The sequence below is a fragment of the Ictidomys tridecemlineatus genome, chromosome X (genome assembly GCF_052094955.1).
Source record: "Ictidomys tridecemlineatus isolate mIctTri1 chromosome X, mIctTri1.hap1, whole genome shotgun sequence".
NCBI lineage: Eukaryota > Metazoa > Chordata > Mammalia > Rodentia > Sciuridae > Ictidomys > Ictidomys tridecemlineatus.
Window position 1 is genome coordinate 115,299,569 of NC_135493.1, and position 19,991 is coordinate 115,319,559.

The 19,991-nt window shown below is 39.7% G+C and overlaps 2 protein-coding genes across 9 annotated transcripts in view; one reads left to right on the plus strand and one right to left on the minus strand.

The window, feature by feature from the left end:
• Positions 1-19,991, plus strand: part of Ctps2 (CTP synthase 2) — a 100,088-nt gene that overhangs the window by 52,446 nt on the left and 27,651 nt on the right. For all 8 annotated transcript variants that reach the window (XM_078035094.1, XM_078035092.1, XM_078035093.1 and 5 more), the window contains one exon: positions 14,582-14,678. In XM_078035094.1, the coding sequence (XP_077891220.1) occupies positions 14,582-14,678 (97 nt within the window). The remainder of the gene's footprint in view (positions 1-14,581; positions 14,679-19,991) is intronic.
• On the minus strand, positions 1,287-6,136 carry S100g (S100 calcium binding protein G). The gene is made up of 3 exons (XM_005316002.4): positions 6,072-6,136; positions 4,984-5,127; positions 1,287-1,542 (listed from the first exon to the last, which is right to left on the minus strand). Exons 2-3 carry the CDS (start codon positions 5,116-5,118, stop codon positions 1,438-1,440), a joined length of 240 nt encoding a protein of 79 aa, XP_005316059.1. The 5' UTR covers positions 5,119-5,127; positions 6,072-6,136; the 3' UTR covers positions 1,287-1,437.

Sequence of the window (19,991 nt, forward strand, 5' to 3'; positions counted from 1 at the left end):
TGCTCAACCACTGAGACACATCCTCAGCCCTGTTTTTTTTTTTTTGTATTTTATTTAGAGATAGGGTCTCACTGAATTGCTAAACGCCTCACTAAGTTGCTGAGGCTGGTTTTGAACTTGTGATCCTCCAGCCTCAGCCTCCTGAGCCGCTGGACCTGATAATTCTTAAACAAGGGAATGAGTATTTCCCCCTTCCCCCCTTTTTTTTCTTAAAATTTCTGCACAGGAGATTGAACTCGGGTCTTTGCACCTATAAGACAAGTGCTCTACCACTGAGCTACATCCACAGCCCTTTTAAAATTATATTTTGAGACAGGGTCTCATTAAGTTTGCCCAGGCTGGACTTAAACTTGGATGGGGATGGGAGCCTGGATTTTTGCTCTACTGGCTGCCTTTGAGGGTCTTTAAGCTACTGGGGCTGTGTGTGTGTGTGTGTGTGTGTGTGTGTGTGTGTGTGTGTGTAAATGACAGCAGCCACCTTGACTGACACACCCAGTATACACTTAAGTTCATTAGGTTAAAAAGAAAACCCCTGGAGTCTCAGTTTAGGGTAGGATAATACAGCGATCTTTTGAAGGGCTTATACAGTTGAAAAACATTCATTATTACTATTTTCTACATTTTGAAGGGGAAATGGTTCCATAGCTTTCTGATGTGTTCTACAGAAAGTAAAGCTTGGCAATTTTGGCTCCCAGCATGAGTTAAAAATAAAAAAAGATTGAAAAACATTGTTCAGAATGTTGTTTTCTAGAACCAAGATGTTAGGCCGGTAGACCTGAGGCCACCCCTCAGTTAGGAGCAGAGCGACTGACTCTTGGTCCTGTGTTCCTTCTGTTCCCTCGAGGGTCATTCCTTCAAAAGGCACAGTGAGTGCTGGGAGATGACTTAAAGACAAGTGTCTGCTTTTGAATTTTGTTCCTCACTGGTTATTGAATAACATGAAATAAGGGTTGAAATTGGAAATGACGCCAGGACTGAGTAGTTGGGGGGAGAAAACAAGGAACTGAGTTGTTATTCTGGAAAAGTGGAGTGAGGGCCTTGCTTTGACACTCCAGGATTCTTTTCAAGTCCCTGACACCATCTTTGTGGTCTTGGGTACACTCACATAGTTATTTGGAGTCTCTCTTTTTTTGTGTGTGGTGTTGGACTTTGCATATGCTAAGCAAATGCTGTACCACTAGCCCCATCTCCAGCCCCATTTTGAAAAATCTTAAAATCAGATGAGTCAGGAATTTATAGTAATTTTAAATATACTCAGTGAAGAGAGTCAGTACACAACGAGGGGAGAGATGTCTAAGAATTTCTTTATTGACAATAAGTGGATCTCATAGCCAGATCATTATAATTGTGAAGAATTCAACTGGAAATCAGGATTCCATGTGAGTTAGAACCAGGTGCTCTCAGTTCGGGTCTCAGGATGCTGTTTTGTTTGCTCCTTCATTGGGATATCTTTTTTACTAACACTTGGAATTCTTCAAAACTAACTTCTCCATCTCCATTCTTGTCCAGTTCTTTAAAGAGGTCGTCGATAGTGCTTGAACCCTGGTTTTAGACAAAAAGGATGACATGTTGGGGGGAGATGAATCAGATAGTGCTACACATTCTCTGAAATTAGAGAGACTGAGTGTTCTTTTCAAGAAGGCTGCCTGAGTTTCCAGTCATGTGCTCCTGATGGTTAGGTGTGGAAAAACCAGCTTTAGGTTGGTCCATGTCACAGTACCTTTCTTTTTTTTAACTGTATCACATTTAATATTTAATAGAATAATGTGTATTTTATGTACTTTAAAAAATATGATCTTAGGACTTTTTCTTTGTGCCTCTAAAATATTCCTCAGAGAAGGGGTCCAAACTATCCCTGACCCACAAACATTTGAAGATCTCTGCTTCAAGCTTTTCCTGGGAGCTGGTTTTGTCTCTGGCTCCAGGCCTGTGGCTGCCATATAACCAGAGGCAGCAGACAGTGAGGACCAGCTGGCCCATATGGCCGTGGGTCAAGTGAGGCCTTTATAGCCTGTGTTATCCTCTCAGCCACTCTATAGGGGAGACCTACTTTATAGGTGAGGAACCTGAGGTCCAGAGACAGCTGATAACTTGCTCCAGAATGCACAGTAGTTAGCAGAGGGCTTGGGCTTCAGACATTGACCCCAGAGCCCAACACTGTAAGGAGCCACCACCTGAGATTTTCCCAAACCCTGGGCAGCAGCACACCTCTGGATTATCCAAGATGACTTTGGGTCACCAGTTTTCATGCTTTAGCATGCATTAGAGTCACCTGATGGGCTTCCTGACCTTAGTAGGCACAGATGGCTAGCTTCATGGGGGACAGAGTTTATCATTCACTAGTCCTGTGGAGGGCCTGACATCTGTATTTTCAACAGGTCCCTAGGTGGGGCTGATGCTGCTGGTCCAGGACCAGGCTTGAGATGCCCCATGAGCTTATGTTCAGGCTTTGTAACTACTGGTATTCCTGTATCCTAAGCAGCCTTATTTTTTTTGTGTGTCTGCCATAAAGCTCAAATCTTAAAACCATTACTGCTTGGAATTTTAGGTAAGAGTCTATCTGTGGCCAAATAATACTTAGAAAGCCTATTGAAATAACTGTTAAGTTTGTGTCAACTTCAAATTACATTGGCTGTCTCTCTATATCTATAGGTATGTATACACAAAATAGTGGTTAAAATAAACAACATTTAATTTACTTTATTAACTATTTTTAAATGGACAGGTCAGTAGTGCTGAGTTTATTTACTTTGCTATACAACAGATCTCTCCAGGCAGGGTATATTTTAATCCTTAAGAGTCCTACAAAGACACTTGACTCTTTGGGGAATCACAAGGCCAAACTCTTAAGTTATTCAAGATCTGCTTTATAAATGCAAAGCATTTACTAAATTCCAAACCATATAAGTTGATAATAATACAAAGTATAGCTGGAAAAACCTTAGTAAATATAATCGGGTACATGTAAGCAGACTCTCAAAACTTACTATTAATCTTCCTACCTTTTTCTAAATTATAATAGTCTTATATACTTATATAAAATAAAGAGAAATTCACTAGTCTTTTTTTCCTTTGTGCTACTGGGTATCAAACTTCGGAACATTCTACCATTGAGCCACATCCCTAACCCTTTTGAGTTTTTATTTTGAGACAGGTTCTTGCTAAGTTTTTATTTTGAGACAGGTTCTTGCTAAGTTTTTATTTTGAGACAGGTTCTTGCTAAGTTGGCCTTGATCTTGTGATCCTCCTGCCTCAGCTGCTAGAGTAGCTGGTATTATAGACAAGGGCCACCATGCCTGGTGAGTCTTACCTTTTAAAATGACTCGTTTAGTTGCCTGGGTTTTCCTGTTAGATTGTTATTTTTCTTTTTGTTCTTTTAATTAAGAATCATTTTTTATTGCTAGTGCTTTTAACTGTTTTTAAAGGTTATTTTAGGGCTGAGTATGTAGCTCAATGGCAGAGCACTTGCTTAGTGTGCACAAGACCATGGGTTTGATGCCTATCATCACACCAAAAAAGTTATTTTTAGGAGTTGGGGGTGTGGCTCAAGATTAGAGTCCCTGCTTAGCATGCACCAGGCCCTGGGTTCAATTTCCAGCAACACACATGCATGAGCTTGCGTGCGCACATGCGTACACACACACACACACACACACACACACACACACACGTTACTTTATATTGCAACTCTAAGAAAATGAGGAAACATCAGATTATAAGGTTGTTGAATTCAGCAGGTTTTTTTTTTTTTCTTTTTAGTATTACAAACAGAAATCTTTCCAAATGCCATAGTGGCAGAAGGGAACATTTCTGGTTAAAACCTAGAAAGCAAGGGTACTTGAAACAAATGCTTTCTTCTGAATTGGCTGTAACTGCTGCACAGTCATGTTTAGTTGCAAAGTGACAAAGACAAAAACTATGTCCCTAACCAAATCTTAGCCTTCCTTGAGTCTTCTGCTTGACTGGGCCTGGTGTTGAGCTTTCCTCTCTGGGAATCCAGTTTGAGCAAGAAACCTGCTAAGTCAATTTGGGGAAAATCCTTAGCCCTTGGGATCTGATTGCCCTGGTTATCTTTTTAACTTGGCCTGCCTTTAGCAAAAATCCTGTCGGGTCACTTTATTCTTGTTGTTTCACTAGTATTTTCCACCAGCTGATTCCACCCTGCAAACCTTGGTTATAAACCCTCATCTGTCTTTGTTGGAGTCCCAAGTTGAACTGGTCTCTCTCCCATTGCAGGACCCCATGGTAATCCCCATACTTATCCTGATTGTTCCCCTCCCCCCATCCCCAATAACTGCCTTACTATCTTTAACAAGTGTCATAAATATTTTTTCTCTAACAAAGGCAAAGAAAGTATATCAGAGCAAAGAGAATCAGGCCCCCCCACCACCTCTGGACACATTATGATTTTGTTGACTCTGGGATGGTTTTGATATGAAACTTGATGGCCAAAGAAATTTAATCCTTTCTGGAAAGTTGTTTAGAAGTGCATGGTTGCCTCATTAACACAAATTTAAGCACATAATACAAATTAGCACAAATTTAAATGGTTTTGAAATATAAATGGGTGCCCACAGGGCAATTTGTCAGCCTGAAGCTGGGTTTTCTTAACACATTTCCAAGGAAGTGTTGGTTTTGTTGAGGGCACTACATTAAAAAAAAATGAAGCACATTCCAGGCCAGTAAATATTATTTTGCAGTCCTCTTTGTTTTCCTAAAGCCTGGCACAGAGGTGCTGAAACCAGGCCAAAGGCCTTAGTGAATTTGCATGGTGACTTGTGGGTCTTGCAGGCATAGCTTGGCCAAAGCCATTTACCATAGAGAGTTCTGTGCTGAGGCCGTTTGGGAGGGGTAGAAGGCTGGGCCCCTGTTTTCAGGGAGTTTGCCTGACTTTAGGGAAAGTGCCTGCACTGGGCTCCTTTTCCCCCTCCGCCCCTCCCACCATCTGAAGATCATTCAACAGCTCTGTAGACCTGTACTTACTTTGAGCAGAGTAGGGAATTCAGTCTGAATCAATAGCTTCAGTTCATCCTTCGACAGCTGGTCCGGATCACCTTCTTTGGCTGCATATTTTTCAAAAATTCTCTTCAATTCTTCAGGAGACTTTTTACAACTCATTTTGGAGTCCTGGAAATTTGGAAGGAAATTAATTTACCAAAAAATTCAAATGGAGTTTTATGCTGAGTGTTATCAGCAGAATTTTAGTTCTACTGGGGCTTTTCCTTGGCCCAGATGGGAGAATAAGAAGAAAGAGAGGAGAAGAGAGAGGGTCAGGGTGGGAACATGGGAATGGCACTAGTAATCATCAATGTTTTTTAAAAATACATTTTAGTTGTAGATGGACACAATACTTTTATCATTTACTTATTTTTATGTGGTACTGAGGATTGAACCCAGTGCCTCACGTCTGCCAGGCAAGTGCTCTACCACTGAGCCACAACCCTAGCCCCTGTCAATGGGTTTTAAAAATAATCTTTGGGCTGGGATTGTGGCTCAGTGGTAGAGAGCTTGCCTAGCACAGGCGGGACCTGGGTTTGATTCTCAGTACCACATAAAAAAAAATAAATAAAGGCACCATTGTGTTGTGTCCACCTATAAAAAAGATTTTTTTCTCTCTCTCTTAAAAAAAAAATAATCTTAGAGCTAGGGATGTAGCTCGGTGGTAAAATACTTGCAAATTTAAGTGCATAACAGAAATTAGCACAAGTTTAAATGCTTTTGAAATATAAATTGGTACAAGGCCCTGTTTTTGATCCCCAGCACTGCATAAAACAAACTTAGATAGTATGTTAAATGTCTGTTCTTAGAATACATCTGTTAGGAAATAATCCCTGGAGATAAACATTTTTCTTAGTAATTAACATTCCTCTCTCATGTCCACGGTCTGTACTCTAGGCTGCAGTCTTGAAGAATCTCTGACCATAGCTTCTAGCCTCTAAGTTACTGGTAATATCCGTAGATGGCAAAAACCCACTTTCTCTCCAGCCTACTTACTTGAACACCATTCTTAAAGGAAGCAAAGTATTCCTGCAAGCAGAAGGAGCTCTAGATGGGACTAAAATCATACTAACCTGGTCGCCTGACTGTGCAGCTGCTAGAAGAATCAGAGATGCGTGAAGAGTTGGGAAGGATCCTGTGACTTTTATAGTCTTTAAAGACACACCACCCTGATTATGAAATTTTCCTTTTGTTTGCCATTTAAGGGTAATTATTAATGGTTTTTGAAACCCAAGCTTAAGTCTGCATAAACCTGTTAATTAAGGGCAAGACCAATAAAGGGCCACCTCAACAGTTAATTGATTAATGGTTCAGAGTCCCAAGAGCAAACTTGGATTTTTGTCTTCCTTGGGTTGTATTTTCCCTCCAATGTAAAATTAAGATATTTGCTCATAGTTCACATTTCAGATTGAGTTAAATGTGGACGATTGTTTTCAATTTAGTTGCATTCTTAGGCTTGAAAAAAAATCACTTTCTTCATATCCAGGAAAAAAAAAAAAAGCTATCACAGAAGGAAAATGTTACATAGTTTAAAAAATTTTAGCAGGGCTGTTCACCATTAAGCTCTAATAAAAAAATTTTAGTATGGCCCTTGAAGTCTCCACTTATGTCTTGGACAAGACAGTTACTTAAATATTTCAATACATGAATGAATGAATGGAAGTATTGCTTCAGAAGCACTTTTAAGATACGGGAAGGAGATACCTAATAATTTGGGGTTTCATTTGGCAAAGCAAGATTACTGAGTAACATGGTCATTTTTCAACTTTTCCATTATTCTTAGATCCCATTGTCTGCTTTATTTTTCTCATTAGCCTTTTCCTTACCAAGTATATTTTGGGAATCATTCTACAAACTTACAAAAACACTCAGCCTACTCTAATACAATTGGAAATCCTTCAAACTTTTTTGGAACTGCCAGGATTTAAAATTGTAGACAAAATTGATTTATATTGGAAAGAGTTCCATGAAATAACTAGGCCATTTCCAGGGGACATTGATCTAATACTGATCATAAGTCACAGGAAGGGGTTCCGGGTCGACTTTAAAAGCACTTAACAGCTTTTAAACACTTGTACACTTCCACACTGGTATAATTTTCTCTGACCTGCATTATATCACCTACAAATTGAGGCTTGAACTATCAGATTGTATTTCTCCCTGATGCTTTTCAGCTGTAAAAATCTAGAGCTGTCTTTACATTGGAGAACAAACGTGAAATCTTAAAGGGTTCCTTAAAAGCTTCCTACCAGTCTTGAGTATTTATCATTCCATGTGTCTTCTCTGTCTTGCATGTATTATTATTTTTATTATAGATTATTGAACTCTGGTTTGCACCAGTATAGAATGTGTTCACTCACTGGTTGGAGTTAAGACAGGCATTGTGTTTTTAGTGCATTGTGTTTTCAGTTGTAAGATTTTACACAAAAAAATTCTGATTTTAACAGTGCTTTTTAAATTGAAATTTTAGAAAATTTCTGATGTTTTTATGTGTAGGTTCTGTTCTCTTAGGAAGGAGTCAGCTTTTGTGAATAACCATATCAAGAACTATCTTTTTTTCAACATCTTTTAAAAATATTTTGAGTCTATAAAAAAGTACCAAGAATAGTACAGCGAACTCTAGTCTACCTTTTGACTAGATTCATTAATTGCTAATATTTTCATGTTTGCTTTCTCTTTCTCTGGACCAACCCCTCTCCACCATGAGCCATTTGAGAATCAGTTGTGAACATTTATTACTTACCCCCAAATGCCTCAGCATGTGTCCCCCCCACCCCCACTACAAGGACATGCTCCCACATAGTTGCAATGCCATTATCACAGACTATATTCAAATCTCTCCAATTATTGAAACAGAATCTTAAGATTATCTGTCCCCTCAAATGATCACTGTGAGCTACAGTTAGTTGATGGGGTGGTTATTATATTTCTAGTATGTATATTGAATATGATTGTAATAATTATCTAACTTTTTTGTGGTTGTGGGAGTTGAGCCCAGGGCTTCATGGATGCTGGGCAAGTGTTCTACCCCTGACCTACACCCCTAGCCCAATAACTATAGAATCTTTTTTTGTGTGTGTGTGTGGTCCTGGGGATTGAACTCAGGGCCTTATTCATGCAAGGCAGGCACTCTACCAACTGAGCTATATCCCCAGCCCCTATAATCTTAATAGAAATAGATTATATGACAGATAACATTTTATATAAAGAACACATATAACACATGACACATGGTGTATATGACATGTACGTGTGTGTGTGTGTGTGTGTGTAAATACATTCTAAGAAGCGCTTTTATCAGTTAACAGTCTTTCAGTTTACAACTTCTCATTTCAAGGAAAGATCCCCAATTAAAATGGGCCCAGTGCTGCTTGTCAGAACTTATGCAGCAGCAAATGCTAACAGAAATTGAAAAACAACCTGTGGGTCTTTTCAGTTGTGCTTGCTCATTTCCTCCAGTGACACCTCTTTACCCATAGACTTAAATCCACGAGGGTAATCCTGCAGTCAGAAACACTAAATCCACTAATAGATAGTCTCATGAAACATTAACTAGAAATATATGGAGACAAGCGATAAATGCAGGGTGTGTTCACTAGAGTGCATTTTGAAACGCGAGAAGGGGAAAGAATGACAGGTACAAGGTTGGTAATGGAAAAATGGAGAGGCAAAGGTTATTTATCATCTTGCTGCTGAATTGCTTGATCTTTGAACAGACTTAACTTTTCCTTAGGAAAACCAAGAGTAATTTATTTTAAAAGCTCAGGGTGCCACAAACTTCCATGGCCATGTTATTCTGCTCCAAGTGAACAGTATGCAGTGCCTGAAAAAGCCCTTTGAGAAAGAGGGTACAGTGTTGGTACCCAGTGTTTGCAAAGCAGGACACGTGTGGAATGCTATCATGTGATCTTGAAGTTTAAAAGAAACCTTGAATACTAAATTACAGCTATTCCTAAAATCATCTGTCTTAAAAGATCGCTTGTGAGCTACAGTTGATGGGGTGGTTATTATATTTTATTATGATAACCACCCCGTCAAATGATAAATACTCAAGACTGGTTATTATATTATAGTTTGCCTGTCCCCTTATCTGGTGCCTGCCTTCCCTGGACCCTCAGAGTTCACTTTCTTTTCTACTTTTAACCTTTCCTTGGGTTGTGAGTCTGTTGCCTTTGGGCCTGTCTGTATTCATGCTCAGTGATTGAGTTTTAGAGGCCTCCTGATTATAGCCAATGCTTACTGAGAGTTTATTTTTACCATGGGCACTCCTTTGTCCTAAGCACCCGACTTCAGTGACATCATGAAATCCTCACAACAGTGCTATGAAATGGATGTCTACAGAAACATCTAAATAATGTATTAGCTTCTTATTGCTGCTGTAACAAATTACCACAAACACAGTGGCTTGAAACAATAAAAATTTCTTTTTAAAAATTTTTTTGTGGTGCTGGAGATTGAACCCAGGGCCTCATGCATGTGAAGCAACCACTCTACCAACTGAGCTATATTCCCAGCCCTACAGTACAAATTCTTTCAGTCATGGAGGTCAGAAGTATAAAGTGGGTTGGTTGGCAGAGCTGTGTTCTTTCTGGATGTTCTATGGTGGAATCTGTTTGCTTGTTGTTATTATTATTATTATTTTTTAGCTTCTAGAGGCTACGTAGTCTTGGCTCACCCCCCATCTTCCAATCTCTGTATGATTCTGTCATTAAGTTACCTTCTCTGATTATTACCTTTGTGCCTTCTTTTTAGGGCCTACTCGGTTATGTTGAGTTCACTCTCATAATCCAGGATAGTTTTCTATTTTGTGGATGGGTTCCTTATAAAGGCTAAGTTTAGCCTGTCTCTCTTTCTCTCCTGTGATGCCTTCTGCCATGTTATGACACAGCAAGAGGGCTCTCAAGAGCCTTAACTTATCTGCAATGTCTTTTGCCACGTAAGGTCATGGATTCTTGGGTTCCAAGGACTAAGATATGGACATCTTTGTGGGGGGGCATTATTCGGCCTTCTCCAGGGACTAACTGAAATAAGTTAACAATGTATAGATTATTTATTTGGGAGGGTGGGCAGAGCAATAGTATTAATTATGGGGCAAAAAGGTGGACTGGAGGATATCCCTAAGGCATGGGCTCTTGTGGAATGGGAGGGAGAAGGTGCCTTCAGAAAAGGATTAAAGAGGTGGTCTTGTGAATCACAGGGTAGTGGGAGGAAGTGGAGGAGCTCTTGGTATTAGACCAGTGTAGCTGAGGTAGACAGCAGGTTAGAATCCATAAGGAGAGCACAGCTAGCTGGGCTCATGCATGAGGTGATATCTGAGTGCCCCCAGCAGTTTAGATCTGATCTGTAGTGACGGAGGCTGCAGGAGCTAGCTGTGTAAAACAGTATTAGGTAGGCACCATTGACAATAAAGCTAGCCCATATATTTTTGTACAACTTGAATATGGACTTGTAAAGAATCAAAATCAGAGTAAAAAAGAGAAGGAAGAGAAAAACCAAAGAGTGCTAGGAAAGGAATGGGTTGGGGAATCCTTGTAAATATACTCAGAGAATACTCTAAAATACCTGAGCAAATTGTTTTGCGTGTTGCCTGGGATACTGAAGATGGTCTGCTAGATGTGAAGCTTTCTCATTGTCCCCCAGTGAAATATCCAAAGGCAAAGAAAGGAAGGAAGGACCAGAGCTCCATCAGACAGGCCCCATGCACACTGCCATTAGGGGTTGCATCATTAGTAAGAGAATTGAACGTCCTTACACTTTGCTGTTGAAGGTACCCGAGTGCAATAAGGACTTGAACTCATTATACTTTTATTGTGGTTTGAAGAAAAGTTTAGTAAAGGTTAATTAGTATCATATTTATCCTCATGAGGTGCTTTTACATCTCCTAAAGCTTTATTACTTATTGATCCTTTTTTATTCTTTTTATGTATATGGCTCAATTCCAAGAATGGACAGATCTGGGGAACAGATGACAGCCAGTGTTCTGGCCAAATTAGAGGGGCCAAGGCAATCCTTTTGCAATGGAAGAGGAATTTGCTTTTAGATGCAAAGTCTGGGTTATTTTGAAAATGTTGGCAACAAATCTATAGCATATTTCAGGTTCTTTTCTTTGATCACCCAGCAATAATAATAAAATAGTTAGGAGAATGTTCTATCTCTCAGGCTTTTTTTTATATATATATGAGGGATTGAACTCAGGGGCCCTCTTCCACTGAGCTACATCCCCAGCCATTTTGTTATTTTGAGACAGGGTCTTGCTAAGTTGCTGAGGTGGGCTTTAAACTTGCAATCCTCCTGCCTCAGCAGCCTGAGTTGCTGGGGTTACAGGTATGTACCACCACACCCAGCTGAGGCTTGTTTTGGAAGGAATGCAAGGATCAAAGATGTTTGGGTTCTTTTTTTTGCTGAATCAGGTTGCTTATGACTCAAGAGGCTGTCGGGCCCATCTTTTGAGCAAATAGTGTTGTTTGATAACTGTGAGGTTCTTTGCCTGAGTAAGACTTGAAAAACAAAAAGGAACAGAAAAACCTAATGGACAGCAGGAAAGAAGGGGGTTGGGGAATCGTTGTTGAGGAACACATGAGAAATTCTGAGCAAGTCCTGGGCATCCTTTAATGAGCCTCCTAGACACACCCAGAGAGACCCGTCCTGTTCCCTCCTTCCCTGGTACTTTTCCTATTGATCCTCTCTGCTTTTCTCCTTCCACTCTCCAAGGCACTGTTTGGAGTGGGGGGACTGTTTCCCTTGCTCCCCAATCTCTTTGCACTTTTTCTTTCTCTGCTGTTCCTGTGTTAGCACACTGCAGTCAGAGCAGCACTGTAGATGTTACCTTTTGGGATTTCTTTCTTTGCTCTCATTTTAGGGAAAGGTCATGTTTATTACTTCTGAACACACTGTGGAGAGTGTGAACTAATACCCTCATGTAAGGCCTTAGTAATACATTTCACTCTTTGTGCCTTAAACTTTTATTTTCATTAAAATAATATTATGGACAAAGCCAACAGTTCCAAAGAACTGTTTCTTCTATAATGAAAGAGTCGGTACTCTTTCCTCACCCTCTCAACCCTTCTAGATGTTTCTCCTGGTATTTGCCTCCAGGTTTCTTTCTTTTTTTTTCAATACCCATCTGGGTTTTTTTTTTTAGTTGTTGATGGATCTTTATTTTATTTTATTTATTTTTATGTGGCGCTGAGGATTGAACCCAGTGCTTCACACATGCTAGGCAAGTGCTCTACCACTGAGCTACAGCCCCAGCCCCTACCTCCTCCAGGTTTCTAAATAACATCCTCACATTTTTCTTTTAGGAATTTAAACATTTTCCCATGTTGGGTGAGTATTTAATGGCCTTAGTATTTAACAGCCTCCGTGTCTACTACATTTTCCTTCTTTCCCTCACCACCTCCATACTTTAGTTTTGAAAATGTTTGCTTGCCTGGAGATATCTGTTAATTTCATCCTAAATAAGCACAGACAGGTTTCCTGATCTTAGTTGGGTAATTTTATCTATTCTCAATGGTTCAGATCAGAGCATTCTTGAATATCAAAGTCACCAATAACTGAACATACTGCATTGTAAGAATGTGTGTTCCTGGACTCAGCTAAGTCAGTAAGGTGGGTGAATTGAATGGAGAATTACAGTATCTTTTTTTTTTTTTTTGGTAGTACTGGGGATTGAACCTAGGGGTACTTTACCAGTGAGTCACATCCCAAGCCCTTTTTAAATTCTTTTCTTTTTTTAATACTTATCTTTTAGTTTTAGGTGGACACAATATCTTTATTTTACATTTATGTGGTGCTGAGGATTGAACCCAGTGCCTCGTGCATGCTAGGCGAGCATTCTACCACTGAGCCACAATCCCAGCAATTTTTTTTCTTTTTGAGACAGCATTTCACCAAGTGGCTTAGGGCCTTGCTAAATTGCTGAGTCTGGACTCAAACTTGCTATCCTCCTGCCTCAGCCTCCCGAGCTGCTGGGATTACAGGCATGTGCCATACATGTTTAACAGGATGTTAGTAGAGTTTATTGTTGTGGTCTGCCAAGATGGTTTAGATTGTCTGAACTTAAATGGAAGTTAAATGAGATTGAGGCTCTGAATACACTTAGGACTTCCTGTGAGTCCATGGCAGGTGGTGTGGTCTTATCTACCCTTTCCTAGAAAATACTTAGAAAGGCCAGGTGTTCATAAGCAGCTCAGCTTCATAAACTGGAAGCCAATGCCCTCTCTCACCTCACTCCAGTAATACTTAATCTAGCCATAATTAGCCAAGGAAAGAAGATAGGGAAGAGATGCCAAGGCCAAGAGCAGTTCCGAATGGAGCACTCCATCCAATGAGGGATGTAATCCAGATTTTTCTCCACCCCTTCCCCTCAGTGACTCTTGGAGCTTGCTTGGGACACAGAGTTCAAATGGTTCTAAAAGTTCTGGGGCACTGATAAGATCAGTTGTTTTCTTAGAAAATTCTTACCTCAGGAAATTCTGGTTGTCAGGGATGCCAGTGGAGCAATCAATATGTGACGGTTAGGGTGTGGGGGGGGGGGGAAGGAAAGGAAGTTTCTATGAGGGAAGCCCAAGCAATTCCATCAGCACAGGTCAATTTACCCAACTGTAATCTGTTATAACAACTTAAAAAAAAAAGAGATGAACCAAAACCATGAGATCATAGTGAACCCGGAAAACACCTGAATTACCAGATTAACAAGAAGAGGTGAAAAACTTAAAAGTCACTTGTTTCTGAATTTCTGTGGTATAACCATAAAGATGAATTTGAAATTGTTTCTTTTGAGTTCATTCATTCATTCAGCATATACCATGTGCTAGATCCCACACATGCCAGGGACTAGGAATGCAATGGTGAGAAAAAACAAAGCCACCCCAGTCTCACACTCAAAACACCCACCAGACAGACTGAGAAGGGCAGGGACAGGGAAGAACTTGGTTCTGTGAGGCCAGAGAGAGAGGGCCCTCATTAGGCTACTGCTCCTTAATTGGACAAGAGGGTCTGCAGGTGGTAAATCAACAGGATTTGACAGATTGGATAGGAGGAAGAGCTACTTAGGTTCCTGATCCACAGAATGTTCTAGAATGGATATTACTTTTTGTTTTTTAAGGAATTCTTCTAATGGTTTTCTATAGATAAGATACTTCTGATTTACCTTTCTACAAGGACTGACAGATTTACTTATGGAAAATCTTTAGAGAATGTCTTGCAATGGGTGGCAAGAAGTTTATCCTGGGAGAGACATGAATACCAAAATAGAAGGCCTCAGAAGCCCAGAACTTGAAAAGTGAACATTGCTTGGAACTGACAGATTGAGAAATGATAGGAAAAGGGTCATAAGGATGCTCCTGATAATTTTTTAACAAGTGATTTGAATGAAAGATGAGAAGTAGAGATGAAATGGAAGCACAGTGTGAGGTGGGTATGAAGGATGGCTGCTTTTGGACAGGAACATCAAGGAACTGATCAGATATTATACGTTGGGGAACATGCTGACCCAATGACCATTTCTCTAAAAGTACATTTTGAAATTTGGGAAATGATAATTTTACAAAATGGTAAAACTGAATCTGTTTTATTTCCTAAGGTGATTGACATGCCTGAACACAACCCTGGCAATTTGGGAGGAACGATGAGACTGGGACTAAGAAGAACTGTTTTCAAAACGGAAAATTCAATATTGAGTAAGTTTCCCAGATGGTTTATTTTACAAGACTTCTGGCTGTTCACGTGGCCATGACAGGAACCCAGCCCATTTTGGAGGCTCAGCCTCATCCCTTCTAGCAGCTTCAGGACTTTCGACTCTATCTCTTGCTTGTCCCTTTTCTCTTTTTTTTTTCCTTTTTTCTTTTTTGAGAGAGAGAGAATATCTTTTTTTTTTTTTTTTTTTTTTTGTAGATGGACACACCACAATGCCTTTTTAATTTTTTATGTGGTGCTGAGAATCGAACCCGGGTCCCGCTCGTGCTAGGCGAGCGCTCTACCCCCTGAGCCACAATCCCAGCCCTGTCCCTTTTCTCTTGCTGGCCCCTCTACTTTGGGCATTCTTCTCCCTGGAAAGGTTCGCTTGGGGCCAGGCAGGACTTGGTAGAACACAGCATAAATGCTCCTTCTCATTTGAACTGCAAGACACTTTGTTCAGCAAGCTGTTTTGTGAGTTTACCAGTGTGCTTGGAGATGAACTTGGACTGGGGGAGAGCCCTCTGATTCAAACTCGATTCTTTTGAATCCACAGTTCTCTCTACATTGAAACTGGCTCTTTGTTGCAGTCTGACTGGCCTTGGGTGCCTCATTAATGAACTTCCTAAGGAGGAAGGCTCAGAAGTATATGTCTCAGAAGTATTTTTCTTCTGGACTGAGGGTATGGCTCAGTGGTACAGAGAGTGCTTGCCTATTATGCCCAAGGCCTTGGGTTCCATTCCCTCACACCATACAAAATAAGGAAGTGATGGCTGTAGAAGGCCCTTTTGTGGGGCAGGCAGTGGGGGAGGAAACATTGATTAGGACAGCCACACAGGGGATTCTGGGATGATTGGCAAAACGTTCTGTTTATTTGTTTTGTAGCACTGGGATTTGAAATCAGGAGGAGCTCTACCACTGAGCCACATCCTCAGCCCCTTTTTAAAAATTTTAAATGTATGTTCCACTGTTCTCTCAGTATCCCAGAGAAGAAAGTTTGCTATTTCTTTGTTCCCTCACTATCCCCAGCAAGGGGGGAGGAGAGTTTGCCCAAGGATCTCGGACATCTAGAGTCATTCCTGTGAAGTTATAAGAATACCTTAGGGGCCTGGTGCTCCGTGGTAGAATGCTTGCCTAGCATGTGAAAGGCCCTGCTTTGGATCCCCAGCCCCACAAAACCAACCAAACAAAAAGAAAATACCCTATGCCTTCTTAGCTAATAGGATGAGTAAGACCAGAAATATGAGCTTCTGCTTTAAAAATGAATATAATAGTTCTAAGGAATATAGTTCTTTCTAGCAAGAATGAAATTGAAGAAGTTTTGAAATGAATACATTTCTTTCTTTGGCTAAGAAGCATTGTTCTTTAAGTGACTAGCATTTTTCTTTATAAACATAAGATGCTTCCTCTTTGTGGGTATTAGCGATGCTTTGGCTTTCAGATGTTTTCAGATACTTTGGAACTTTGTTCAAATAGTTGCCTAAGTAAAAGACAAAAAAGGGTAAGTGAAAAAAAAATTAATGTTCTAAAATTATATTCACTATAAAAAGATTCAGTGATAATTGTACTAGGCTTTTTAAAAAGAGCAGTGTACTCAATGTATTTAAAGATAATGAAAATAAGGCTGATTCGTTTTTCTTTACAGTAGACATGAAAATAATGTTGACGATTTTTGCGAATCTTAAATACAGCACCAAAGCTTGTTTAAAACATTTTTAAAAAACAGCTTTATTGAGATATAATTCACATCCCATCAATTCATCTGTTAGTAGTGTACAATTCACTGGATTTTATTGTATTCTTATTTTATTGCAGCCATTACCACTGTCAATTTTAGAATAGTTTCATCACCTCCACTAGACAACCTGAACTCCCTCGTTATCACCACCCCTACTCTATCAGCCTCTGGAAGCCACTGATCCACTTTCTGTCTATAGATTTGCCCATTCTGGATATTTCCTATAAATGGAACCATATGCTAGATCTTCTTTTGTATCTGGCTCTTTCAATTACAATGTATTCATGATACATCCACAGTATAGCATGCATCATTCCTTTTAATGGCTGAATAATATTCCATTCTATGGATACATTTTGTTTATTCATTCATCAGCTTATGGACATTTGGGTTGTTTTCAGGCAATAATTTGTTGAATTTTGTTGCCTTAAATTTAGATTGTGCTTCTTAGTTTGCAAAAGGCAAGTGATATGTGAACCTATGGTCCTCAAAAAGCATAAAATTTTGCCTTCCCACCTGTGTGAGACTGGCTTGCATGGGTCTCCAGAAAAGATTATGTTGGGGATAAGAATATGAACACTGTGCATAGCTCTATTAAGTATCATAGACATATTAAAAACAAATAGCACCATGGTATTTTATGGGCTTCCCCTGCCTCCAGTTGCCATATTTCGTTTATGGCATCTTATTATTTTTTTATAAGCTGACACATTTCTCTTGTAGGACCTCCCCTACTCCCAATTTGGCACATTTCCTTGGGTAGGCATTTTTTTCCAGTAAGCACATTTTTACAAGGATGGTATGAGCAAAATACTTTTGCCTACATTGCTTGTAGAAATGTAGAACAGTTTTGATAGAAAGCATTTTGAGGCTTTTTTAAAAATTTAAATTTGGTTTATGGGGGGCTGGGGTTGTGGCTGAGTGATAGAGCACTTGCCTAGCATGTCTGAGGCACTGGGTTTGATCCTCAGCACCACATAAAAATAAGTAAATAAGATAGATATTAAAATTTTTTATTTATAGGCCAGTACTTACAATGTTGTGGATTAAGTGGGAAAAAAAAAAAACAGGAAAGAAAAGAGTTGTTTAGTAGAAGAGACTGTCTTAAGGTAGAACCAGAGTCTGAAGAGGTTACTGGACATAAAGGGTGGATTACCAGAGTGATTCTATTTTTATGTTCAGGAGTAATTCCTACTTTGTTCAGTCATCTGTTAGTCCCTTAAGGGTTATGAAAACATGAAGTCACTTTTTCTGAGGTGGAGATGATAAGTATAAATTGATTTGAACAAAAGTACTGGTAGTTATCATTTGCTTTGTTTATAAGAAATGTGTTCCTGGAAGCTCACTCCTGTTCTGTGTTCCATTTGTGTGTTTTTGTCTTTGTTTACAAAGCCTTTTTCTTATAAAAAGATTAATGACAGTGTGTGTGTGGAATTGTCAAAGCTGGCTTAAGGGCCTTTAGAAATTAGGTATTTTAGCTGTGTATGGTGGTGAACATCTGTAATCCCAGCTACTCAGGAGGCTGAGGCAGGAGGGTTGCAAGTTCAAGACCAGTCTGGAGAACTTAGTGAGACCCTGTCTCAAAATGAAATTTAAGAGAAGGGTTGGGGGTACTTGCTTAGCATGTGCTAGGTTCTGGGTTCAACCCCCGGTACTGAAAACAAACAAACAAAAAGGAATCAGGTAATTTTCTAAATTATATGTATGACCTTTTACCTAAATTGGTATATCCATGATCTTTATATTATGTTTAGTTTTTACATAGTCTTATTGTAGCATATCTTTTTCATATGATGGAGTTCATGTCTATTATTTGGGCATATACTATTTTCTTGTATTGGGAATCGAATCAAGGGCCTTGCACATACTAGGCAAGTGCTGTACCACTGAGCCACATAGCAAGTCCTCTTTTTTTGTATGTGATGGAGGCTTGCTATGTTGCCCAGGCTGGCCTGCAATACATGGGGCCCAAGTGGTCCTCCTGCATAAGCCTCCTGAGTAGCTGGGATTTCAGATGTGTGCTTAGCTCTGGGCATATAGTATTTAATTGAGTTAAGGACTCCTAACTTGCTGATTCATTTCCTGTTGATAAACATTTCAGATTGGTTCCAGCATTTTATTAGAAAAACACTGATTTAAACATCTCAACATGGTGTTTTTGTTCCTTTGAATGTTTCCTTAAGCTAGATTTCCAGGAGTTAGATTATTAGGTTGAAAGGTATGAACACTTTTATGACTGGTCATTCTGCCAGATTGTTTGAAAGAAGGGGCGAGTCAGTTCCTAATGACATTAACTGTGCTAAGGTGCTTGCTTTCCCTAGTCTTTCTTGGGGCATTAATATTTTTCTTCCTGTTCTGTTAGCAAGAGCGAAAGGAGCCCTTTATGATTGTGCTTTATCTTGCTTTTCATTGCCACAGAGTGAAACTTTATACCCTCAAATGTTGATTTACTCCTGTGTAGACTGCCCAAGTCTAGGGTCTTCATCAGCACTTAAACATGGCAAGGGAGAGATCTACTTGCCCAAAGCCCATTATCTAAATCACCTAAACCTGGGATTTACTATCCAGGGTGGTAAACATTTTTGGCTCTGAGGCTATTGTGGTGTGAGAGCAACCATAGATGATTTGTAAATGAATGAGCATGGTTATGTGCCAATAAAACTTTATTTATGACCACTGACATTTAATATTGTTTAATTTTCTGGATTGTTTGATGTTTTCCAACTATTTGAAATGTAAAAACTATTCTTAGTTCAAGGGCCAAACAAAAACAAGGGAATTGTATTTGGTGGTGGGCTGGGCCATAGGTTGCTGAATCCTGGTCTAAACAAGAACCAGCACATGATGAAGGACAGCAAGGTTACTGCTTGTCTATTCACCAGCATAAATATTCCGTTTAGGGACAGAGAATAAGACAAGAGGGCTTCCAGAAACCATTTGATCCAACATCTTTATATTTTGGCTGAGCAAGTAGAAAGTTGAGAAGGGGCACCTGATGGTTGGAAGAGTCAAGAACAGGACTCGGGATACTGTGTCCCATTCATTTCTAGCTTTCCACTGAGCCATGCCTCCTGACTCCACAGTCCCACCATTATAATCACTCTCCAAAATATAACTCTTTTTTTTTTTAAGAGAGTGTGAGAGAGAGAATTTTTTTTTTAATATTTATTTTTTAGTTTTCAGTCCAAAATGTAACTCTTAACATACATGTCTTACAATTGTTAGACTCGCTGAATGCTCTCCTCTTTATTGCATAGATATTATACCACAATTAAAACAACATTTCATCTGGGCCGGATGCAGTGGTGCATGCCTATAATCTCAAAGACTTGGGAGACTGAGGCAGGAGGATTATAAATTCAAAGCCAGCCTCAGCAATTTAGCGAGACCCTGTCTGAAAATAAATAAATAAAAAGGGCTGGGGATGTAGCTTAGTGGTTAAGTGCCTCTGGGTTGAATCTCTAGTACCCCCCTCCAAAAGAAAGAGAAAAAAAAAAAGGCAAAAACCCCTCACATTTTATCAGGGAATTTAGGCACTAGGACCTGTCTTCTTATAGTGACACCAGTAGTCGATTGGTTC

Coding starts and splice junctions, on each gene's coding strand:
- S100g (XM_005316002.4), bottom strand. CDS start 5,118: ATGAGTTGTAAAAAGTCTCCTGAAGAATTGAAGAGAATTTTTGAAAAA. Junction 1,543..4,983: donor AATTCCCTACTCTGCTCAAA/GTAAGTACAGGT, acceptor GTCTAAAACCAG/GGTTCAAGCACTATCGACGA.